The sequence below is a fragment of the Kryptolebias marmoratus genome, linkage group LG17 (assembly GCF_001649575.2).
Source record: "Kryptolebias marmoratus isolate JLee-2015 linkage group LG17, ASM164957v2, whole genome shotgun sequence".
Taxonomy (NCBI): domain Eukaryota; kingdom Metazoa; phylum Chordata; class Actinopteri; order Cyprinodontiformes; family Rivulidae; genus Kryptolebias; species Kryptolebias marmoratus.
In genome coordinates, this window is record NC_051446.1 from 10,141,385 (window position 1) to 10,167,996 (window position 26,612).

At 37.2% G+C, this 26,612-nt stretch overlaps 1 protein-coding gene across 5 annotated transcripts in view; it reads right to left on the bottom strand.

The window, feature by feature from the left end:
- LOC108235840 (zinc transporter ZIP11) overlaps positions 1-20,015 on the bottom strand; it is a 151,645-nt gene extending 131,630 nt beyond the window's left edge. For 4 of the 5 annotated variants that reach the window (XM_037980844.1, XM_017416091.3, XM_037980842.1 and 1 more), the window contains exons 1-3: positions 19,989-20,015; positions 16,370-16,487; positions 13,005-13,043 (exon numbers count right to left, since the gene is read on the bottom strand). In XM_037980844.1, coding sequence (XP_037836772.1) covers positions 13,005-13,043; positions 16,370-16,477 — 147 coding nt within the window. In that variant the 5' untranslated portion in view covers positions 16,478-16,487; positions 19,989-20,015. Of the gene's footprint in view, positions 1-13,004; positions 13,044-16,369; positions 16,488-16,568; positions 16,752-19,988 lie in introns of those variants that run through there. The other variant, XM_037980841.1, reaches the window with a different exon arrangement.
- Between the last annotated feature and the right edge of the window lie 6,597 nt (positions 20,016-26,612).

The following is a 26,612-nucleotide window of genomic DNA, read 5'->3' on the forward strand; positions in this document are numbered from 1 at the left end:
TTTTTTTGATATTATCTTTATTTTGCTTGTTTGTCATGCTGGTCATGTCCAAGCTTTAATGTTGACTAAAACGTTCTACTAAAATTTAACTTTTTTTTTTTCCTTCTCGTTTTTCTTTTCTCGTTTTACATATTCCTCTAAATTACAGTGTAGCTATCATTCAAATAACGCCAGTCTAACAACTTCCAGGGTTACATTAGTAAAGAAAGAGAGTTTCGTTCTCCAAAGAGTGTGAAAATGAACAGAGGTGTCAGAACAAATAGGGTTGGGAAGGGGAGAACAGATCAAACAGACCAAAAAGCATCTGCAAGCTACATTATACCATTATTCTCAGACAGAGCTTTTGGTAGTAAATAAATGAAAGCACAGCATGATGTTTCTGTCTTTGAATATTAATATAAGTAACTTTCAACCAGTACATCAAATGCTATGATGTGACAGTCTTAGAGTATAAAAGTACATTATCACAGAGGTAAAAGCTCCATTCATCTGTACTTCAATAAGAAGAATTATTGATTTTAAATCATTTCATTAGTATGTCCCTTGGACAGTGTATGTCAGTTTGTTTACTTATTGTTCACATTAGGATACTGAGTTCCTTCACTGAATTTTACATTTTCACAAGCATACTTTGGTGTACCTTTTCTCTTTAAATTTATTCTTCTGCTCAGTCACTTTTTATGAGAAAGAGGTTACTTTACTATCCCCGTTTTAGGTTAAAGATGTTAAATAGCCATTTAACATCTGTCTAGTGGCATAGATAGTTAGCACTGTTGCCTTGCAGCAAGTAGGTCCTGGGTTTAACTACCAGCTGGGGTCTTTTAGTGTAATTTTCATGTACTCCTAATGCATATATGGGTTTTCTCCAAGCTCTGTGGTTTCCTCCCACAGTAAAAAAAACTTGCACATTAAACTAATTATCTATCTAATTTGTCCCTAGGTGTGAGTGTGAATGGTTGTTTGTGTCTATGTGGCAATCTGCTCAGAGTGTACCCCGCCTCTTACCTAGTGACTGAACAGCATATTAGCCTCTGTTGATGATTTAATACTTAAAAACAGAATCTTCTTCAATACCATGAAACTAGTTTGGGTACAAGATTCCAGATCTCCAAGAAAGCACAATATCAATGCACATGTTCGATTGTGGAAATATCAGGGGACCTGGTTGGCCACTGAAGGACTTCAACATGACACAGACGGTCCACAGACACATTCATCACGTGGATGGGTGTTGGTCTTGGTGAAAGAGTGGGCCAGGGTGCCGTCTTCAGAGGAGTAAGACATGGAGACACACAGGGGCGATTCTAGGGGGTGGCACAAAGTGGCAGATGCTACTGGAAAACAATATCTTGCCACTATGCCAATATCTGGGTTATTTTACACTGTGTATTTTTGTACATTTTGCACAGTGTTGAAAGTCAAGAACAGCACAACAGAACTTTAGTCTCTATCCTAACTCACTGATTTAGAATTTGCACACACCTCTCTTAGATTCCAAAATGGTTTACCCACCAACCAAACCTGCAAATTTAACTAACAGACCCCTCTTTCAAGAACCTCTAATCACCAAAGTAGCTACTGGAAGACTACTTGTGCTCTACCTTCGTAGCAGCAGGCAAAGTGTATCCATTCATTATCAGTTAAAAGCTAGAATAACTTTTGCCCCCCTTGCTGAATTTTCATGTTTAAAAAAAAGAAGCACATAGCACTTAAGACATACTGCAAACCCACACAACCCTACATACCACAAAACACTCCACACTTCTTTGGCTCAAATAACACTGTTTAAAAGTCTAATGGAGGTTAGTACAAAAGAGTTTTTAAAGCGATTTAGTTTGCAGTGGGGATTCCAAGCCACGTGCCTGAAGGCAAAAGCTCATGTTCTTTGTGGAGACTATGTGATGGATCAGTCACTATTCTCTGAGCTTGCCTAAGAGCTCCTATATTGACTGGAGTGGCTGGAATTCAGTTTTCATGGTGTTTTAAAGAGTCCAATACCTGTGCTCAGATGGCAGACAAGGATGTCATGAGGTCATGTAATGTTTTGTACATGATACAACAATTCTTCATTGGTCCAAATTGCCTTGGGTGCCCAAAACTTGGTTCAAACTTTGGGCCACTGTGACAACTGTATTTCCCACAAGCTGGGCAATACACAATTAAACCACCCAGCAACATGTAAACCCAGAATGAGACCCAATCAAACTTAATGTACTATAAAGTATTGGTAATACTGTCTAATGAATCTGTGTTTGGTGACTTCCACTTACTGTTTTGACAGATTTTGTCAGCGTCTCTGGGAATTACCTGATAAGACTATCACTCCACCTGTGATGCCATCGCTCATGCCCTCTAATGCCCAGACTAAATGTGCCAGCTCTTTGCAAATTGAATCATTTACGTACCAATCGTTGGTTTGCGGATGGACCAAAGAATATCCAAATCAGACCATTCCTATATAATGCTTATTTATTTTTTGTTAGCGAATTTATTTAAAATAAAAGTGGTGGGCAGCCAACCATACAATACAAAAAAGGTGTACATTTTAAGCACTTGGACAGTAACATGTTCATTATTCACTCTGCTAAGTGCTACATCCATGGGCCAAACTAAATTGACTGTATTTTCACTGAAAGTCACACCTAAATGAGCAGAAGTGTGAAGACATTATCTTTGTTTCGAGCTGAGAAAACATTTTGTCACTTGGCGTTTCTTCTGGGGTTTTTTTTTGTTGTTTTTTGGTCAAAGATCCCCCCCAAAAAAGTGTTAAAAATGAATGTAGAGAACTGCTGTAACTATTGATATTGCACTGTTAGTACAATGTGAAATGAGGATAGCATAAATATTGTACCTAAAATATTTTTCCAAAGCATGAGATGAGTTTGATATGCCAGTTTTTTGACATTTCTCAACAAAAGTCTTATACTTTGAATAGTTAGGAGAGTTGAAGAGAGTTTTCTAAAACTGTTTAAAATATCTATCTCTATGCAAAGTTTTGAACATAAAAAATACTATGAACTTGAATTTCAATATGCTTTTTAAGCTTATGGTTTGTGGGTTTATCCTTGGTTTGTGCCTGTTATTATTAAAATAGGCCAGGAAAACAGGCTAATTTCAAGGCTTCATAAATACCCTGACTGCTCAGACTGCTATTAGCCAGAAGCTTTGTGTGTCTCACAGCAGCCAAACACTGCGATAATTAAATCAGTGTCCACAAAGCAGGAAAAAGCTATCAGAGGAAGAAAAAGCATTTTCAAGTAGCCATTTCCAAAGGTCACAAGATAATTAAGAAATGCCAGTTTAACAGCAGTGGAGGTCACATTATGGTGGAGACTGGAAGAAAAATGTTAAAAAACTTTTTAAAAAAGGCAAATCAATCCACATAATGGACAAAAAACACATCTGGGAAGATTTACAGACCTTAGATGTCACACTGAAAAACTTTTTTTCCTGTTTTTGTTTTAATGCAAAAGTTTAATTGCAAAAGGTGCATTTTAAAACAGGTAATTATTATTTCCGATCCTTGACTGTGACATTTTACTAAATTCTCATTTCACACATAAGATATGTAATAATAAAGGCCTTATCAATATGTTACAGCCATGGTATTCAGTTATTTATACATTTGTCACTTTTGCACTAAAGCTGCTAATGCTTTAGTCTGACATGCCTGTGAAAGTGTTAAAACAAAAGAGCCACAGTGCATGTGTGATATTTGTAGGAGATACATCAAGTGAGGTATAACAACCCTTACAGAGTCAAAGTTACAACAAGTACTATTAACAGTTAAGATATGATATTGTACTTCACATGTAAGGGCTTTGAAAAGGTGTTTTTTTCTCTGGAATGAAAATAAGAAGCTGCTTTCAATTTTAGGTCCAACCTTTTTGCTTTTCTGAAGCAGCGGGAGATGGAAAGAAAAGAGTAATACGTCCCCAAATCAGATAAATATGTCATCTTTATTGTTATTTTTGGAGATCAGTCAATCTGCTACTCACTTTTTACAGTGGGAGACATTTTTATCATGTCACCCAATCTTCTGCACGTCAGTAAACATTTGAACCTTCCTGTGAACAATCTTAAAAGGGCTGCGTGTTCTCCGCTGGGAGACCTAGATTTTTCTTTAAAGTACTCTTTCGGATCTAACAAGCTGCTTTTGATTTAACAACTTCCTACAAATGAAATTATTCTAAAAAAAAAAAAAAATACTGCAGGTATGTGTTTTTTAAAGACTTAAAGTATTGCTTTAAGACTAATAGAGTATAAATGTAATAGTAGAACTGATTTTTGTAAGAAAAATAAAATTTAATTAGTTAGTTTGTAGAGTTTCAAATATCCCGACAGATGTCTCACCATAAGCTCAGTTTCATCGTGGCCGATTTCATTTTAGGGACAGAGTCCTGTATCTGCCATCAGCCTGTTGATCGACCTCTTCCTCTGTGACCATGTGCTGGTTCCACACTTCACCGGGGATGACATTCAATCCAGCTGCCTTGCTGTGTGGTAGATCATTTAGCTCAAATGTTGTGAGGTCATCAGTGCACATTGGGAGTTCAATGTTAATGATGATCTTGGGTTTAAATAAAGCATTGGATCCTGGGAATTTCTCACATGACCAAAAGAGTGAGATCTAGGCAGCAGGCAGTCGAAATGAACTTTCTCCGCAGGCTGGCAGGTCTCACTCTTTTATGATATGATGAGAAGTTCGACCAGCCAAGAGGAACTCGACGAGGACCCGCTGCTCCTCCACACTGAGAAGAGCCAAATTGAGGCGGTTCAGGCATTTGATTTGAATGTCCCCAGGTCACCTCTTGCTGGAGGTTGACCTGACACGGCCAACAGGGAGGAAATCCCCAGGGTCGGCCAAGGAACCACTGAATTGATTATGTCTCTTGGTCAGTATGGGAACAACTTTAAGGCCCCCAGGACAAGCTGGAAGAAAGTTCAGGGGAGAGGGAGATTTGGACTGCAATCCCACAGGGATTAGGCAGACAAGAAGATGAGTGGATTTTATATATTATATATACACATCAATATGCCTTTTGTCATTTAATATTTTGCTAAAGTGTTGTTGTAATAATGATCCTTTCTGTAAATTTGTTTCATATTCGTCATTGTTTGAAATTAACTTAACTAGAACACTTACTGCAGAGTTGGTAAGTTACTGACAAGTTATAAGACGCAGTAGAACCTGACACACACAATTTTCTGGACCCAAGATGGGAGGGTAGCCGTACCAACACTGCCACTTTGCCAGAAAACCGGCGTGGTGTTGTTTTTAACACCGCAGTGTTGATTGCAGTTTATCACAGTAACACAGTAGGGGTTCACTCAAATAAGAGGAAGTGGCACTTGAAATCACAACCTTGTCAGGCCAGCTGGTCTTGTCTTATCATACTGCCACAGCTTCTAGCCTTCTGTGATTTGGTTGCTTGTATTATTATCTACAGTTAAGTGTTCAGAGGTAGATTTCTAACGTTAGCTGTAATGGACTGGGGGGGGAATCATAAATCAAACCAGGCTTATTGTTGACAATATTTTTCAAACAGCAATAAATATCAGATTGAGTCAATTTGCTACAACTAGTTAATGTCACCAAGATCAAAAACATCTGGTTTATATGATGATTTTAATCAAATTCTTAGCTACATAATCAGTGGTTGGTGGATACATGGTCTTAATGGGACAAAATCTCAGCCCTATTTGAAATTTAGGTGCATTAAAAATACAATATATGAGTGTAAGATGTGGGGTTTCAGCTTGAAAACTAAACTGATGAAATCAGCTTTCATAACTTCAAAAGGTCTCCAAAGTCTCTTTAGTCAAGTACAACACTGTTTGTAGTCCAGCTATTATGACAGTATATCATTTTTAAAAGACCTTAAAAAGGAATGTGTGCGATGGTTTATTGCTGCTGCTGTTCTCATAGTTCAGGCACAATCAAGGCATTCAGCCTTAATGTAAAAAAATTATAAGTACAAAAACATGAACTGAGACAGTGGTATTAATTTACTGAGATTGTCCTCATTTATTATAAGAACAAATTTATGCCACTTGTGGAAAAGCACCATTTCTGTAATCAAATTGCACACAGGGAACATTGCTGATTATGTAAGAGCTCTAATAGGCAATAAATACATTGTTGACGTCTCAATCTTTTTAGCTGTTTAACACAATACATTCAGCTTGAAGTGCAAGGAAAGCGTTTTCCAATGCAGCAGGTGGTATGACATTCTCACACTAATTATTAGCCTGAAAACCCACCAAAAGACAGTCAGCAGGATACGCTATAATGAACTTGATGCAGCTAAATTATTATTTTGCTCAGTAACAACTGAACCACGCACAGATAAGTGACATTTATTTAACTCTTTCCGCTACTGACTCAACGACACGCAAGACTGAGCTTAAACGCTGTTCATTAACGTCACTGGCACCAACTGCTTTCTCCCACTGCTGTCCAAGAACAGCCGGCGTCATGAGCCTAACGACGCGCTTCACGACAAGAGGAGTGGGTCTGAATGGTACAATAATGAGAGGAAGAAATTATGTGATTACATATATAATTATAGGCTGTTGTGATTCTTCACCAACAATCAAAGCTGAGAGACGCAGTGCTCTGACACTGAATGACGTGATAATTTGCAGTGACAAAAGGGCGTTCTTCGGTGGGTTGGCGAGTGCGCACGTGTGTCCATCTGTGTTCAAATCTGTTTGTGTGTGTGTGTGTGTGTGCGCACGTGTGTATATGTCTGTTTCCATACGCTGGACTCCGGGCATGTAAGTTGAGAGAACATCAGCTGCAAAGCACAGGAACATGATGGCATCTGAATCACAAGCAGCAAAGGCATGACACATGCAGATCATCGAACACTCACTGAGCTCAGCTATTATTATTTCCTGATCCTTTCAGTTGACCTTTTGAGATTATTGACTTTTGTTACTATAACGTCTTGAACTTTTAGTTAATTATTTAGTCTCATTTTGATTTCATCTGGTTTTATTTTATTGTATTGTGAATATTTTTATTTTTATGATTTACTTTAGCTGTCCAGGCTGTGCCCCGCCTCTCGGACGACTGCTAGAGAAAGGCACCAGCTCCTCTGCGACACGAAAAGAAAAAGCAGATGAAGAAAAGGGAAGGACGGATAGATGGATATTTTACTTTACGACACTAACACTGTAAGAAGTGTTATTATTTTTTCTTTTTCTTGTTTACAGCCGTTTTGCTTTTTAATCTTTAAGTTTCTTCACCGAATAGTTTTTTAAACTTTGCCAATGTTTGTTTTTGTCTCAAAAACCCTTGTTTTTAAACAGTCATTTGTAATTTTAAAACCTTTGTAAACAACTTTCAGCTGTTTGTAAAGCAGCCTAATTGATTGTAAACCACTTTAAATTGTTTGTAAACCACTTTCAGTTGTTTTCTCACCACCTTCAATTGTTTCCTAAAATACATCGGGTGGTCCGGTTGATGAATTATCTTGTTGACTGCTTTGTTTTTAGACAGCCAGGACATCTCGTAAAATAAATACCATTATCTCAAACAAAAAATGTAGAAAGCAAAGACTTCTTAGACAAAACAGTGGTGAAAATGTAGAATCCATAATCAGGAAAAACTGTCCATCACAAATGGATTTTAAAAACACCCATTACAACCATTGTTAGTTTAGGAAGTTTCTCTAAAAAGTCTTAAAAGTAAAAGTCGGACTTGAAAAGAAAAAAAGTTTATACACATCTTCAAATCTAGTATCTCAACCAGGGCTTGAGTTTAATACTTGCCTGGACCAAGTAAATTTGTTGGAGAAAGTGGCAAGTTCTATGCAGCTGTTCAGATGGACAAATGGAAACTAATGTGGTGCACTGATTTAGTTTTGGCTAAAATAATGTGGTGTTGGTGGCTGCCAGCTGGCTATCCAGGATGCTTTGTTTATTCCCAACAGATTTAGATGCAAGTTTACTAAAATAGGTAAATGAGGTTGTGCTCAAAAATTAGAAAACAGCATTGGTGATCAGCTATGCAAGTTGTGTTTTGCAGTTAAGGTAAATTAAAACCGAATATATATCGCATTTTTCCAGTATTGACAAATCAGTCTACCATGAAGAAGTTTCTGTAAATTTTGTGCATTTTTCATTTAAATGAAGGCTGTGTGATGAGTACAACACAAATACAAAAGTGCATGTTAATCACAAATGTAGTCTTGAGTTACTACCATTAAGAGTACATTTTTATCAGTGAGTGCAATTTATTACCTTGGTGAGTTACTTAGTAAAGTACATTTGATGAGCAGCACGGAAACAGAATTTTTTCACTCACTGCTTTCTCTGTTTGGTTTAGTTTATGTTAAATAAATATTAACACTGTAACATTGCTGTTATTCACCCAAGATTTCATTTACACTGCATTCAGAAAGTCTTTAGACCCCCTTCACTTTTAGCATGCTTTATACTACAATCATTTGTAAATTCTTTTTTTCCCCTACATATTTGACACTAAATACCCCACAATGACAACAACATTTTGTACTATTTTGCAAATTTATTAAAAACAATCTCCAATGTCAAAAGCAGGCCAGCCTTTTCTCAACAACACTTGAAGTTTACCTTTGATGCTTCCCATTTCATTTGACGGCTGCCGTTATGTTTCTACACCTTGGTAAGTTAAACTGGTTGGACATGATTTTGAAAGGCACAAACCTCTGTAAGCTCCAGAACTGAATGTCTCTCTTCAGTTGAAAGCTGCTTGGAGGACTCTCAGACTGCGAGGAACAAAACTCTTTGGTCTGATGAAACAAAGATTGAACAGCTTGGCCTCAGTTCTACAAAATCTGGAGGAAACCAGGCACCACTCATCACCTGCCCAACATCATCCCAAAGATGAAGCATGGTGGTGGCAGCATCATCCTGAGAGGATGTTTTTCAGCAGCAGTGACTGGGAGGCTGGTCAGGGTTGAATAAAGCAAAGTACAGTGATATCTTCAATGAAAACCTGTTCCACAGAGCTCAGGACATCAGATTGACAATGAGCCAAAACTCACAGTGAGGACAACACAGGAGAGGCTTAGAGGCAACTCTGAATGTCCTAGAGCAGACCAGTTAAAGCTCTGACTTGAACACGATTGAAAATCTCTGGAGAGACCTGAAAATGGCTCCACCTATAGTCCGAATCCATCTTGATTGAGCTTGAGAAGATTTGCAAAAAAAAAAATGACAAAAAATCCTCCAGTCCAGGTATAAAATGTTTGTTGCATTAAACCTCCCAAAATATCTTGAGGCTGGAACTGTGCCAAAGATCCTTCAACTAAGTAATAATTAATAAGTCTGAATGCTTATGTAAATCTAATATTTCAGGTTTTGTAAAAACAAAACTTGAAATAGACAAATTTACAAAATTGTACAAAACCTTGTTTACACTGTCATTATGGGATACTTACGGTGGCCCTGAAGTGCAAACCACAACAACATTAACGAAGCACAGAAACAAAAACCAGAAACCACAATTACATTAACAAACCGTAAAAAGTAGGTCCCAGTGGGAGACCTGAGAAATCGCTGATTGGATGACACCACTTTTGAACCGGAAGTTTTTCTGGTTTTAGCTCGTTTGTTGAAAATATGAATGTTATCGGTAATCATTTCTCGAAGCCTCTTGCCACAACTACTGCAAAAGCTCGGTGACTGCTCAACCAGTTCTCTTCCACAGTTTGGGCAATACATGGGGCTGTGACTGTCTTCCTACCTACCAAAACGTTGAAAGAGCAAAAGCCCGAACTTCCGGCTCAAACGTGGTGTCGTCCAATCAGCAATTTCTCAGGTCTCCCACTGGGACCTACCTCTTCCGGTTTGTTAATGTAATTGCATTGCATTGTTTGTGTGCTTCATTAATGTTGTTGTGATTTGCACTTCAGGGCCACTATAGATACTAAGTCGAGATCATTGAACAAAAAAAATACTTTAAACAATTGTAATAATAGGGTGCAACAACAAACTTACAGGAAGTGAAGGAGGACTACTTTCTGAATGTATTAGTGGTAAATAATCAAGAATCTACTCATTTCTGATATATAGTACAGATTATAGACGGGTAAAAAATTTTGCCTTGAAGTATTTCGTATGCATCTGTTTAAGAACTAGTGTGAAAAAGACGATTTTTTTTCTTAGTTTGCAAAATCTGTCTGAAACCAAAGCAAAAAAGCTGAGTTTCTAAATTGCTGTATGACATGAGAGGATGGGTGTGAACCCTTTGGAAGCATTACGAAAAACGTGAAGGAAGTAAATTGCAGAAGAAAATGGTTTAAAGTCATAAAAGATGGTTCCTTTCCATGTGCTGTTCGTAATCTTGGTCTGAAAAAGAAATCATGTAGCATTGACTCATATCTGTTTGACCTTCCTTTACTCTCTATCTGTAGTCAAAAAGCAATTCTCAGTTTGCAAAAGAATGTGTTTTGAGGATGGCACGAAGAACAACTCTCAATCCCCTCCCTGATATGGCTGAATGGTTGAACTTGTTCAATGCAAAAGGCCAAAGGGAACGCTCATCTTGCTCTACGGTGCACGAAACAGAACAAAACTGAAAGCTTACACTTTCAATGGCAGCACTTAGCCTGTCTCCAGCAGTATGTGCTCTTTTAAAAACTGCAAACATAGTATTTTAACAGCTGAGCTTTAAAAAATAAAATCACATACTTCTACTTTCTTTGAAACGTGGACACAAATATGCAGTTTTATTTTTTGAAAAGCCTAAACAACTGCTTCAACAAAAAACAAAAATAACTAAACAAATCAAAAACGTAAAAAATAAGCAAACTGAAGCTACAGTTATACATTATCTTATGCTACTTAAAGCTGAGCCTTTTCACAAAATAAACAGGACTAAAAACAGGAGTTTATTAATCCAGGAAGAGCTTAGAATAACATTTTTAAAACCTAAAAATGAATCATATAAAAAATGCTTTGGCTGTTTCTATCAATAATTTATAACATTCGGGTTGAGCAGAAAAGGTAATCAAAGATATGTTGTTGTTTTTTTAAATGTGTACTTCACCAAAACTGAGAAATAATTTAGCATATTTGGTAGACAAGCTGCTGTTGTTATTTTATCAAAATGGAGGAGAGCAACAGGAAAGTTGCGACTGTAATTGATTAGCTGTTAAGAAGAAAATAGAGATAATGGAGACAAGAGTGGATGAAGTGAGTGCTCTCATCACCTCGCATTAGTTTTATCCTCCCACTCCTCTCACTCAGCCGAGACTGGAATTATCAGCGAGCTCAGGACTACAGTAGGAGTGGTATTTCAGTTTTACCACAAATGAACAAAAATTAAATAGCAGCAATTTGGCCTAATCAGTAATTTCTTAAGCAGCGATGAACTATTTAGCATTTTTGAGTAGTGGTTATTAAACTTGCTACAGAGGAAGACTTTAAAAAGTGAATACTTATCATCAACCATTTGGGGATCGTTAGTACTGCAAGATCAAATATCAAACCTGGGAAAACTTTCAAAGTGTTTGTAAAGAACTTTTTAAATTAGCCTCTAAAGAAAATAGAAACAAAGAAAAAAGCCTATTTGAAAGTTTCAAAACTTCAGATTTTACCACAAAACCAACATTTCCTGAAAATTTCCTCCAAGTTTGTTCTTTAGTTTTTACCTGTTCTTTGCTGACAGACAGACAAACAAACCAAAAACAGAACTTCATTGGCGGAGGAAACAAAAAGATCACATGTAGGAACAGAGTCAAATTTTTAACAAAGGGGTTACCTGTGACCTTGACCTTGACCTTTAACCCCACGAACCTTGAAATCAACAGATATCATCTTTCACCCATGAGGTGTCCAGCTGTGCAGTTTGACATTCCTAGATTATGCAGCTGCAGAGTTAGAGCACCAGGTCAACAGTGATGTTGACCTTTGACCTTGACATTTGACCAGATCACCACCAAAATTTAATCACTTGTTCCTTGTACCATGTTTGATGTTTCCTGAAAATTTCATGAAAATCCGTTCATACCTTTTCGAGTTAACTTTTGTACTCTTGTGCACAGACAGAGAAACAGACACTACAGAGAACTTAACCTCTTTTAGGTCATTACTGACTTTGCCCTTAAGCATACTAATTTTTGTTTGTACAATAGATGTTGTTTTTGCTTAGTTCTGTTGCCTTGACAATATTGATGCAATGTCTCTTTTTTTTTTTTAACAAAGCTTAAAAGATTAAAGAAACGCACGAGGCATCAGATCTGTTAAACACTGCAAATGGGTAGATAATTATGAATAAAAATGATGGACTATCCTCCAACAAAGCATACACAGGAAAAAGTCATAAGCATATTTAAGGATTTCATTAGCCTGTAGCATAAATTAGTAACCTTGTTACTGTAGTAGTATAATACCATATCTTGAAAATGATGTGCAACAAACCATTTTATGACAATTTGTACAAAAACAACTGATCACCAAATGTAGTTGTAAACAAAAGCAAGGAAGATTTGCTGTTTTCAAACGCAATTTTTACAAAAACACTGATGAGTCTAAGTTACATTAACCCCCAAATAATTATTCAATAATGTGGAAACTGTGTTAGAAGCCAGAAAAATAGAAAAATCACGTATTTTGACAGCCAATATTGCTTTATCGAGCTTTTCCATCACTTATTAATATTCATCAGACTTCTTTTCAGATTTGTCTCTGATTTGAAACATGAGATTTAATACATTGAAATTTTTGGGCTCTGAACATATTCGCCAGCAGGAAATCAAAAATTGTAATAAAAACTGCCAGTTAAAGGGGTTTTTATGACATTATAAAGCCGTGTTCTGCTTCAGGGGAAGAGTTATCTCAGATTTAGTGAAATTACATGTGGCATCTTGGAGCGTCAGAGTTTATCTGCAGGCTGAAACGTTCTCAACCTGCCACGGTGGAACATTCGAAACACTCCCACGGTGCGGCATCCTCCTACCTGCGTGACACGTGTGAGCACACGATTCAGTTCAGAAGAAAATCTAACTCACCCCAGCTGCAAAGCCTAAGCTTCCATCCAAGATTCGCTTCTGGAAAGGGCAGACGAGAGGAGAGAACGCACACGGGTCAATTCAAAATCAATATGTTGAAACCGTGACAGCATAAAAGCAAACACTCAGTTAACCCTTTTCTGCTGACTTACCTGACAAAACTGCTAAATGTCTAAAGAGTCAGAGGTAGAGCTGGACAAGAGTACAGCTTAGTAACAAAGCCATTCAGTCAATACATGGGTTTCTTAGGAAGGGCTGTAACACAAATCAGTCGCTTGTGACAGCTACTAAAGCCTTAAGGCAGCTGAGATTATGAAAGAAAAAGAAAATCCCATGCTGCATTAAGGGGTTGCTTTCATAAAAGGAAATCAATCCTTTTGTGATACAGTGCAGAATTAACAGACCTAATTTGTTGGGAACTCAAAAGGATTTTTTTTTTCCCCCCCTTGCATCGTTTTACATTAACAAAGCAAAGACCGGTTACTGGAGTCCAGTTGGTTCAAAAAGCTTTCAGACCTCTTTTACTTGTTGCAGTTTGGTTCTGTTGCAGCCAAAAGGCTACCGTCATTTATTGTTTTGCCTGTTAATCTACACTATGTACGTCATGACAAAGTGAAAACAGAGTTTTATGCAATTTCGGACATTGATTAGAAAGAAAACGCTGAAATACCACATTTACAGAAGTATTCAGACCTTTTACTTAGTACTGAGTTGAAGCACCTTTAGCAGCAGTTTCAGCCTTTAATCTTTTTTTTATCTTTTTTGATGCAACAAACTTTGCTCACCTAGATTGGGCGATTTTTTTTTTCTATTTTTCTTTACAAATCCTCTCAGGCTCAGTCAGGTTAGATGAGGACCATTGGTGGAGCCATTTTAAGGTCTCTCCAGAGATGTTTGACAGGGTTCAAGTTATGGTTCTGGCTGGTCCACTCTAAAACATACAGAACTGTCTCTAAGACACTCCTGTGTTATCCTCTGTGTGTTTTGGCTCATCGTCTCGTTCGAAGGTGAACCTTCAGCCCGGTTTGAGGCCCTGCGTTCTGTGGAACAGGTTGTATTGAGGATATCTCTGTACTCTGCCCCAATCAAATTTTCCTCAACTATAATCAGCCTCCCAGTCCCTGCTGCTGAAAAACACCCCCACAGCACAAGCTGCCACCACCATGCTGCTAGGATGTTGTTGGGCAGGCACATGGTTTCCTTCTGCCACAACGTTTAGAATTGAGGCCAGACAGTCCAGCATTGGCTTCATCAGACCAGAGAATCTTGTTCCTGACAGTCTGAGAGTCCTTAAAGCAGCTTTCAGGCATTTCACACTAAGGAGAAGCTTCTGATGAGTCACTGTCATAAAGCCCAGATGAGTGGAGGCCTGCAGTTCTGGTTGTTCTTCTGGATCTTAGTCCCGTCTCCACACAGGATCTCTGAAGCTCAGTCAGTCAACATTAGGCTCTTGGTTACCTCTGTCACTAAGGCCTGTTTTTCCCTTGATGCCACACTAAGGCAACGGGTTCTTGGAAGAGTCCCAGTTGGACCAAACTTCTTCTGCAGGCAGTTCCTTTGACCTCATGGTTTGTTTTTTGCTCTGATAGACAGCCAGGAGACCTTCTATAGAGAGCTGTGCTCCTTTCCAGATCATGTCCACTCAGTTCAATTTACCACAGGTGGAATTAAATGGAAGCATTTCAGCAGTCATCAAGAGTTATGGGAGGCACCTGAGCCAACTTACAAATGTTGATGCAAAAGGTCTGAATACTTATGCAAGTGTTATATCTCTGTTTTTTTTTTTAAATAAAGTGACATAATTGCAAAAAATGAGGTACTGAGTGTAGTTAGTTGAGAGAAAAAAATATTACATTGTAGAATCAGACTGTGTCACAACAAAATGAACCAAAGGGGGTCTGAATACTTTCTGAAGATACTGTATGTATCAGCTTTCAATTATTTGTGTAGTCTACTTTTGATCATTTGATCATCAAATATTTTGTATTTTACAAAACAACATTACATTAATTAAATTTCTTTACTTTTAACATTGAAATAATCCCTAAATTCACATTGGTGTGGGATTGAGCTTAAATAAATATTAGTATTTGTGCATTAGGTTTTGCATTTGATTTAAGAGGTTTCCAAGCATTGTTTTTTGTGTCAAACTCCCAGTTATATGCTTGTTGTAACATGTTATGGCCAGCCAATGATAAAAGTTTGTTTCGTAGTGTGTTACTTCGATGATTCTCCTTTCCTTTTCTTAGGTTCTTGGATGGTAATTCTCTAAAAAAAAAAAGAAAAACCCTCTGGATCTTATTCCTACTGATGTCTTGTTTGTCGGTAACCTGTCTGACCTGGGTCCTCCATCTCCCAGTCAAGTTGTACAAGCAGAAGACAAAGCAGCACGTACACACTCTCAGCAGAGGGTCTTGATACACGGCCTGAATGCTTATGAAAAGTGAGTTCAGTCTTAATAAAATAACACAAACCTGTTTTTGCTTTGTCTTGTGTTCATTTCCAAATACAAATAATGAAAATGAAAAAGAAACAAAAACACTTAAAAGGCTTTGAAATTTTCCCTTCGGCATGGTTTATCTTTGTGTTTACATGCTTCGCTCCAAGCTGTGCTTTAACATCAAGAGCACATAAACTTAAAAAAAATAAAAATAAATAGCTTGAAGGGATGTTGTCGTCTCAAAGGACCGGAAAACCCTCGGCTTGTTGTTTCTATTCTTAGTTTTTGTTTGGATTGTACAAATGAGATCCAACATCCAATCAGGGAGCTTTGGCGGTTGCTGGCAGGAGGATTTAGTTTTCGCGAGACAAGAGCCAGACGCTGCATTTCTTCTACGTCCGGACTTCATATAAAGCTATAGGCTTAGTTGGTACTACCAGCTTCGTGCATACCCATTGGAACACATCTCAGTTGGGGTGCTGCTGTGAGCATATGTGAAATTACCTCTAATACCAAACTGAAAAGCGCACTAGTAGTTATGTTGTCTTATCTGAATATGGCCATTAAAAATATGCTGTATAATTTGAAGACAATATCTATAAAATTGCAATATTGACCCAAAGCTCACTTTTTTTGTTGTAAAAGTTTTGCAGATAAATATACAACAACGGTGTTGGTTTATTTACCAGATTTACACAACTCAATAATGCTAAAAATGGAATTGAAACATTCTGCAATGATAAAATCTGTTTTTATGAGTAGTATTAATTCTTTAACTATGCACTTAGACACCCCACTTCGTCTGGCCTTGGCTACACGTTCGCCAGTGTTGTAATAAGGTTTCAAATTGAACACGATACATTTCTGAACTCTCCAGCGAAGAGAGTTCAAAGTGATTGCTTGAGTTCATATGAATAATTTGTACCTGTCGGCTGGAGAAGACGAACACTAGGGCGGCTCCGGCAGCAGTCAGACCCCAGGTGAACAGAGTCCCCAGCAGGGCCTGGGTCAGGGGGCTGTAGCCTTCCAGCATGGTGTCAGACCTGAAGAAACAACACACATAGTCTTGACTAAAGAAAATTGGGCTGGAGGAAATGCGACAGAGAACGCCTTTTCATGCTCACAAAGTAAAAAGAGGTGAGACTGCAATGCCACAGCCACTTCAGTGCTTTTAGATACTCCTAAAGGGCTAGAAGCAAATGCTGTCCTCATCTAGGAGCCTAAATTTGACATAAATTCAACCTAAAAAAGCTAAATAACTGTACGACCTTCAAAAAGCTTCTGTCTGTCTATAATGGCCAAGGAATAGGAAGACTGACGAATGACTGAACAACCACAAAACGGACTAAAACAAAACAAAACAAAAAAAAAAAAAACAAGACTGACTCCTCTAAAGTCAATATGTGCGTCTCTAAACCGTTTACTGCTCCGACACACACCCGCTCGGTTTGTTTCAATATGGAAAAAAATAAACATCAAATCCTGTTTGCTCTGGGTTAGAGGATCCTGGATTCTCTGAGACAGAACACACTGTAAGCGGAGTTCTTGCTTTTTTAGATCCACCGGCAACATCACGTGATGGGTGCGTTTTAAGCTGTATCTGCGCACAAACACGCTGGTTTTGAATCGAACCTCCGCAACTCGTCACGACTAACTGTTTTTATGAAACATTAGATTTCATTTTTCAAAACAAAAGAATTAAACCTGCAAATAAAGCAGACGATAATAAAGCAGGGGCGTCAAACCCAGCTAAAAATTAAATAAATAAAGAAAAAATACAACTTTGTCCCAGCCAAGGGTTACTCGCAATTAATGTTTTTAAAATAAAATCTATAAATAAACTTTGGTTTTCAGGTAAATTATGTCAAATTAATCATATAGAAAATTAAACTGCATTTCCCAAAGAAATGGAATTCAATACAAACATAACTTATTGATTTAAAAAAAAAATGTAAAAATCAAATCTTAAAAAGGACACAGTCATGGAAAATAAGATTTACGAAGAGGTCTTCTGATATGTCCTTATCAGGAGGTAACAGAATTTTACATGTAGAGCATGTCTGCTCATAATTTGGTGTTAGGTCATGCTGCCCCCCACCCCCCCAAGTCATTCGACCTTTAAGCTGATGGGCTTGACGTTTTTGCTGATAAGCTTTGTTTAAAAGGCTTTGTTTTACAGTCTTAAATTAGACGTATTCTGCTGCTCAAAATTGTCTCATCCCTGGGGTTTTTTTTGGTCAACATTTTAAAATAAACTCTTGATAAAAATCAACAAGCTGGGTCTTTCCTGCCCCCCTTATCTTTTCTGCCATGACAACACATCATCAGCATTCATGTCTTCTGCCTTGCTGTCTGTTAGGGCTGAGCAGGGAGTTTCAAATATTCTAAGTCTACTTAAAATGGGCAAAACTGTAGAATTTATGCGACCATCAGGACTGCCTTTTTTTTTTTTTTTTTACATCAGCACCTGGTAGTGACACACCAAATTGGTTTCCTAATGGTGCTTTTCTAGTCAGGTTGCTTTTTACTGCCCACTCCGCTTCCCGAAATAAAACAAATAAAAGAGAAACGACTCGGAGCATTTCAAGCGTCTGTTTCTGCCATCGTGGTTTATTTTGAAAGGATTCTAAAGTGGAAACTATAATCACGGGTGAGCTCAGCTTTACTGACAGAATACAAGCATCCCCCTCCAAGTTGATCCATTGGATGAGTAAAAATGGAAGAAAATAAAGATCCCCGGCTAGTAGGATTTGCAGCAGCTAGTCTCAGAACACAAAGCCTCTGTTTCATTAGAGGTTTTTTTTTTTTTTTTAAATTGCAGGACTTGGGGTGAGTAAAGTAAACTTTAAATCAAAGATGTGGACACCGTGATTTCTTTAAGCAAAAAAGCGAAAAAGGCAACGCCCCTAAATCATAACGCGGCAGCTGAGATTAACACTGATTAAGATGCTTTCTCTGCTTTTAAACACTTTGTTATTGTGTCAACACTAGTTGCGTTATATATTAATTAACCTTGCATGAGTAAAGAACATAATAAACCCATACTGTGAGACGCATGAATCTCTGCAAGTTGGTCTTAAGTTTGTAGTGGTGGCTAGCAGGTGGACGAGGATTAAACAGCACTGGTACAACGAGATCAAACAGGTAGGGGGTTAAATTTAAAAAAAAAATAAAAAAAATCTATCAAAGACAATCTATTAAATCAGCTACAAGCGTTCTACTTTGACACAAAATAAGAAAACAGAAAAAAAGAAAATGTACATTTAAACGGGCTTTTTCTTGCCCTGATGCACAAGTCAGACACCTGACATTGTCTATTGCAAAGTCACCAACAAGAATTTGATCTGTTCCATTTAGTTGGCTTCAAAGATGCCTGATAGCCATAAAAAAGTGTGCACTGCATTTGCTAAGTTTTTGAAGCAAAATGAAAAGCAACAGAGACTCAATCTGCCGCACAGTGACAGGCCATTTCTAAAACATTTAAAGTATTTCCTTGCGGAATGAAAAAATTTGTAACAAGGGCCGGATCTGGTCCACACACCTTGAGTTTGACTTGTTTAATAGAATGTGAAAATGATCTAATCTCCTCTTTCAATGCATATGACTTCATCTTTTCACCTGTGAGCAGTTAAACTTCTTCTAGCCAGGTCACACACAAACTTCAAATAAACCCAAAACAAAAGTAAGTATGTTTTCTCGCATATAAACAGGATTTTATCTGGCCCCACATCTCAACTTTCAAAATTTACATACTTCAGCATAAAATGTGGTTTTCTGTGTGCTGTTGTTGTGCAAATGTGTGTTGATGGTGGAGATCAACACAAAATAGCAGGCAAGGCTTGAAATACATCAGATTAACTAAAAAATGTAAAAAAAAAAAAAATTAAAAACAGCACTACACAAGCAAGGAAACATTAGCCCACACATGAGTAAAGTGCATACCTGTAACTGACAGAAGTCAGATTTTACAGCAGTTTATAGCATACAGTAAATTTAAAAAGTCTAAATCATGCAATGAGAATATTTATCAACTAGTAACAGCAGCAGATGTGAAACCTGCTTTCATATCCAATTGCTATATTGATTAACAAATGCAATATTAATAGCATAGCCTTTGTTTAGGTTGAGGCAAGTTTGGGTGCGGAGATAAATATGTTTGTTCTGTTTTTCTTTGCTTTTTGTGCTGCTTTTAACTTCAGTTAACAGCTGGCATTTTTATACTACCAGCTAAAATACATTTTTAATAATAAAATACGCTTCGTGTATGACTTTTGCGTGACTTCTTGAACGCAGCAGTCAGAGAAAAAGCAGGTCTACGTGTAACTCGGATGATAAGCCCAGAGAAACTACTGCACACAACTCCAACATACAAGTAGTTGAAATAAATGATGGATAACCGGCTAACTTTAAACCAAGGACGTATTTAACTCAAACGCTAATCTTTACAATATAAAATAGCGTGTATTTATATTCGGCAGTATTTAATTTCATCTTGTTGCTTGCATTAATAGCAGGTTTCCAACAGAAAAGCCAGGTCTACTCACTTCCAGGAGCTCCAGTGACTACTCTTTATTTACTTCCTACTTCCTGAAATACGTAGCGTTGACGCATAAAGCCCCGCCTCCGCTCAAAGCCTATTGGTCCGTTTCTCAAACATCAGGGTAGGTTAAATTTAATTTGTTATATTTGTTTTATGTCAAATCTACATGTAAAATACACATAAAATGCTTAAACTGACATTAAATATGAGACACAGAAGTAAGTAAGTAAATTTTATTTCTATAACACCTTTCACAGACACAAATTAGGTAAAAGCCTGTCTGAATAAAAACGTCTTTAGATGATTTTTTAAAAGAGTCTGTGGAGTCTTTGCAGCGTAGGGACAGTGAGAAAGCGTTCCAAACCCTCAGAGCCACTGCCTGAAAAGCTTGGTCTCCAAGAGTTTTCCAACGAGTTTGAGGTAACTTCAACAGCATTCGAGATGAAGACCACAGAAAACATTTATGACAACTGATAAAAAGTCACTTAAAGCATTCAAATAACAAATATGATTAATTTGAATAACTTTTTCAAAACATTAAACAAAGTCTAAAATAATTTTAGGCCACCATTAAAAGATGTGCATTGTAAAGTATGAAGTAAAAATATAAAATGCTTACCCTAAACCATATCAAAAGGTGCAGTTTCAAGGAGTGTAGCCCAGTAATTTTCCAGATATATTAAATACAATTCTGAAATGTGGGTCCACTGTCAATGAAAACAAAGCACTTGGTGGAATCCACCAAAAACCACATGGAAGCTTGACTCACGTGGTCGATCTACATTAGGTTGGGCATAAGGTGTGTATGTAGACAAATATGACTGGTAAGTTTAAAATTTGGCCTATTTTCAGTCACTTTAGCTCTTCCAGAGGTAACTAAAAACATGTGGTAGTTAGCACCCGTCCTTCCATGAAAAAGACATCATCTGGATGGGAGCATATGTTGTTCTATACGTTTCTACGTTGATGGAGTCTTTCACATGTATGCTGCCCATGTCATAGACACTAATACACCCCCATACCATCAGAGAGGCAGGCCTTGGAACTGTGAGCTGAAAACAAGTCAGATGGTTCCTCTACTCTTAAGTATGAATATGTAGTGTCCATGGTTCCCCAAAAAAAATTTAAACTTCCATTCATCCAGAAGACCACAGAAGAGTGTTCCATTTTGCCCCAGTCCATTTTCAATTAACTTTGGCCCAGAGAACATGCATGATAGAGTTTTAACCTGCATTTGTGGATGGCACAGCAAGCTTTGTTTGCAGACAGTGATGTTTGGAAGTGTTCCTGAGTCCATGCAGTGATGTTCAGAGCAGAATCAGAGCAGATTTTAATGCAGTGGCCCCTGAGGGCCTGAAGATCATGGTCAGCCACAGTATTAAGTTTCAGTTTTGTCTTTTGAGCTCAGAGAATTCTCCAGAATATTGAAATCTTTTGTTGACATTATGAACTGGAGATGGTGGAATATTCAAATACTTCCTAATTTTCTGTTGAATAATGTTATACTGAAATTGTTCCACTGTTTTGAGACAGTTTTTCTCAGACTGGTGAACCTCTGCCCATCTTTACCACGGAGAGATTCAGGCTCTTTAAAACACTGTTATCCCAGTCCTCTTACTGACCTGTTGACAATTGTCCTAATTAGTTGCAAAATGTTCCTCCAGCTGTTTGTTATTTGTACCTCTTACTTTTTCCCGCCTTTTGCTGTGTTGATCCCATAAAATTTGAATTTATCTTATTTTTCTTCCAAAGAGTGGTGCAATTTCTTCGATTAAACATGTAATATCTTTACGATGTTTCATTGTAAATAAAATATGGGATTATGAGATTTGTTAATCATTGCATTCTGTTTTTATTTACATTTCACCCCACCTTTTTTAAAATTAGGGTTATAAAAAACAGTTTTGATTTCTGCAATGGCACATGGAAATTAATCAGTCTGCTCCCATGTTTTAGATTTTCTCTTTTATTTGGAATTTGTTGAGTGTAACAATGTTTACACTGAAAACACAATATCAGTAGCAGATTTTTAGCTGTATTCGACTCTTCCGTCATCACTTTGTTTCAACAAATAGTCTAAATTCTTCACCATTGTTTTTGTCCGTGTTTGTGTGCATATTTGGGATTTTTACAGTGCTTTGACAAGAACCAGATTTTTAAGGAAGTGGCTGCATTTTTTTTTTTTTTTTTTTTTTTGAGACATTTATCTCTCAGAGGGAATTCTTGTGTGTCTTGAACTTTGACCTGTAGATTGATCAAGCACATTTTTGTGTTTTCTTTTTTTTTTCCTTACTAATTTAGAATTTCCTGTTACTTAAACTTGGAATCTTCAAGTGCCAAAGTTCTGACCTTGCGTCACATCTGACATGAATTACTATAATGGTTCAGTCATCAATTTGGCTGTTTTACGCGGCATAACAGTCATTCCAGCCAATTAAGAGGACAGTGTTCTGAATGACTTTTTTTCCTTTATAGAAAAGCCAACGTTGGATGTAAAGTGTTTAAATATTTGGGGCACTAAGTAATTTGTTTTCACAGGAAGATTACTCATGTTTTCCAGGATTTTTGCATCCCAAAAGATACTCAAAATGATTCACAGTCCTCATCTTCCAGTCATTGATGCTGCTGGAGGTCAAAAAAATAAAACTTCCACAGTGATTAACATCATCTGCCAAAGATGTTCAGCCTCTTAAAGGATTATTTCTGTCTCTGCGTTCTATTTGCGCCAATACCCACAGCACAGCAACGAGAGCTCAGAGTGCTCAAAGTGCTTCTAAAATCTGATCGTGGACATGTATACTGCTGTCGGATTGTGAAAGAAAAAATGGGAATGCACTAAAAGTATTGGTGTTAGTTCGTAATGCTTGGAGAGTGGGATCATCATCAGTTACATCTCCAACTGGTGCAAAAATTACAATGTTTGGATCATTTCCTCCGATCATCTGTAAACCCCTGTTTAGGAGAAGACATTTCAAAATGTTAAAAGATTTATTTTGAAACAAATAGTTCTAACTACAAAATTGCTGGATAGATTTTGAAGGTTGCCAGTGCAGCTTTGGCCCAAAACACCAACATACAGTACATCAACTTTCTTATACACAGCCTAAAAGTCATTTGAGACATAGTTTATAATAATCTAAGCTGACAAAATGCTTACGTTTAGATGAATAAACTGTATAAGAAGCATAAGAATCATTGTGAGAAAACTCTAATTGAAAAAGACCCATAACTGTAAGTTGTAGAAGAGTTTGGTCATCACACGTGTAATTCTTTATGTTTCTACAGGGTTTTATGTAGCAGATATGACAAGTTAAAAAGACCGTTCACTTCCAATTTTAAGGAGAAAGTTCTGAGCTCAGATACAATGGGAGTCAATGAGAGTTTGGATGAGCACAGTCTGCTGTTTGGGGGGTTGAAGAGAAAACTGTTAGGGTGAAAGAAGACACAAATAACTACGTTCTGACATAGAGCTGTACTGGATGTGAGAAGTTTGTGGTAATAAGAGAAGTTTGTTTGCAATAATTTTGTGAAGTTTAGACAGCTCAAATGTTGTAGGGAATGACATCATCACACTTGAAGTTGAACATTCTGTGGCAACATTTTCAGAAATGGAGTTTCTCACTTGTTTTGTCACTATGTTAATGTTAATGTGTATGTGGAATTCTCTTTTTGTGGAGTTTTGCTAATTTTGTCTATGCCGTACAATGGAGTGCTATCAAAAGCTACAGCATACTATTCCAGACTAAACCTCACAATTTGATATATTATAAAGTCTGTCTGCCTTGACTTTTCCAATGCTGCAGAAAATCCAAAGTTCAACAGGGAACAGAATAATCAAGGCTAAGTAGCACAAGAAAGGTGCTTCAATGCTTATGCATTGGTACGCTAAATGTGGAAAACTATCAACATGTCCAACGAACAAAATCAACAGCAGTTCCTAGAACTTTTGATTGAATCATACATAGATCAAATTTAACAGCTAATGTGTTGTCTGAGTTGTTTACATGAGAAAGTTAAAAGGTTGAAACGGGTCTTCAAGACCTAAAATGTACACGTTCGCTTTTTAAGTCTGTCAGCGTTCTTGTCAAGAGAATTCGGGCCCTGCCGGATTACAGAACATCTGTGCAAAATTGGCAGTTCAAGAAAGAAGCCCTTCTTTGATTGTGGGGAACTAACATCAAGTCTAGGTATGTTCAAGCTCTGTTGTCTTTTGCTACAACATCAAAACACCTTTGAAAAATCACAGTAACATTTTTAGCTTTGCTGAAGTGCATCATGGCAGAAGCAGGGGATTTCTGAAGATCTATGAAAAAGACCACTTTCATGCTCACCAGACTGGAAAATTAATTAATTTTTACTTCACAAATCCTCATATAAGGGGATTGTTTACAAATGGAGGGACGTTATTGCCACTGTTACTCTCCATCTGAGTGATTAATTTTCCAAAGATCATTAGAACAGCATTTATTAATGATATAATGGAGCCAGGCGATGCATCCATCACTGATGGAGCAGTAGGTTCTGAATTATATCAGCGAACACTAAATGAAATGTCAGAGAATCTGCCATGAAATCAGTCTGAAGACCTAAACCTAACAATCCTTAGAGGAATGCATATTGGCTGCCAGAGTCTTTAACTAAGATCATCTTATGTTTAGAAATAATGATTGTTTTGGCCAAAACCTTTAAAATAACATTTTACAGATAACATGAAACCACATCAAATTTTATCTCAATATCCATAAAGTTGGCTGAGTTATAGACATCCTTATGTTTGGTGAGCTTAAGTAGCTGTAACAGCCATCTTGAATCATGTCGACTCCAAAAGTTAATCAGTTGTAGCTGCATGTTTAATGACTGCTTTCCGAGAGTTTCATTTAAATCTGTCCACTGGTTCATGAGATATTTTGCTAACAGACTGACTGACAAGTGAACACACATGCACACAGGCAATTACATAACCTCCTGCCTTTTATGGCAGCAGGAGATAATAAGGAACTCTAATAAGGAAAAATCTAACCCATCAATACAACATAAATCCAGATGCAGGAGTGAGACAAACAGACTTTAATGCCTTACATTTGTTCATACTTCTGTTTCTCATAAGTAGCAACAAGTTCATAGTCTGTGTTGCTGGGAAACAGAAGGATGAAAATAGCCTGATTCCCACAAACAATAAGTAAGATCATAAGTGGACTTTTCAGGTTTCAGAATGCTGATAATATCCAGCATAACATTCCGTGTAAAACCCATTACTGACTATGGCCTCTTACGAAACAATGTTGTCAAAGCTTCAACAACATTTTGTGATTCAGGCAGTGCTGCAATAATTGTATCACGACATGCATGCTGCAGATGGCCTCTGTGTTTCATTTGAGTCTTCATGTTTTTTGGAGGCGCAAAAAACGTGGCTCTGTGAAGAGTTTGTTTACCCTCTTTGGTCCAAACTGAATCATTGCAAAAAAAAAAAAAAGCCAACAGAGGATGACCTTGTGGGCTTTTACTCGAGAGGTAAGAGCAGACCAAAATTTAAAGTCGTTCCCTAAATTGATTTGACATCTAACAGACATGTGAGAAATGTTGGACATAATATATATTCCCAAGGAATTAAATGCTCTGGGGACTTCCTTCCTTTTCCACTGGCACGGTCAGTTCCTGACACTTTTCTTTTTGACCTAATGAGTCACTTTACAAACTGGCTTATTATGAAATGTGAGCACTGAAAATAAACCTTTTTCATTTTTGTAAGTCTATAGTATTTATACCATACAAAAGGCCATTAACAAAAGATTAAAGTTCCCATTGGTTCAAAAATTTTGCAAAACATCAGTTTAAATGGTTAAACCCCTTTCTTACTTACCACATATAACATACAATATTAATTACCAACTTTTCACTGGTTAAAGTTGAGAACATATTACAGCTTACTTAAAAAACATCTAGCATTAAATGCAATGAAATGTCTTTGTTTTCTGAATAACTGGCCACCAACTCCGCACCATTTGTGAAACACACAAAACATGCTAACCAACTAGCTTACATTGTAGCATATCTATGCACAAAATGTGTTTTCATATTAACAAAGTGTAAGTTTTTATATATCGTATCCACATCGTATTAACTGTGCCCAGTCTTGCAGCCCCAAGCTCAACACTTCAATGGAAAGTTAGCATCTGTTAGCTAGCTAGCAAAGCTTCTCAGGCATTCAGAACATGGTCTTTCTTGCAAACTGACTCAAAAGCAACTGGACTTTTTTATTATTAATGAAAATGTTTAGCTTCTCATTCTCAATTAAGAAGCAAAAAAGATTCATTCATTCGTTTAACTTTATGTGTTATCATCCGTTTCAATAAAGCCAGTTAAAGCCCTGGACACTGCATATTTTTTGACCTAGAAAGGTTTTTATTGCACTCTAGTTTTAGCTGATATTAGCATGTTTTATGTTTACTAGTTCCGGCATTCTCACTCAGTTTGAATTTTGAACTTAAATAAAAGAAAAAACATCCCAAAACAATTCACTCAATTACCCTTTAGGGCAAGGTTGTTAAACTAATTTCGAAGGCAAACGTGTTTTTATAGACATTCCTTTGTATTTGCAGGGGGCAATAAAAAAAAGCTGCTTACATAA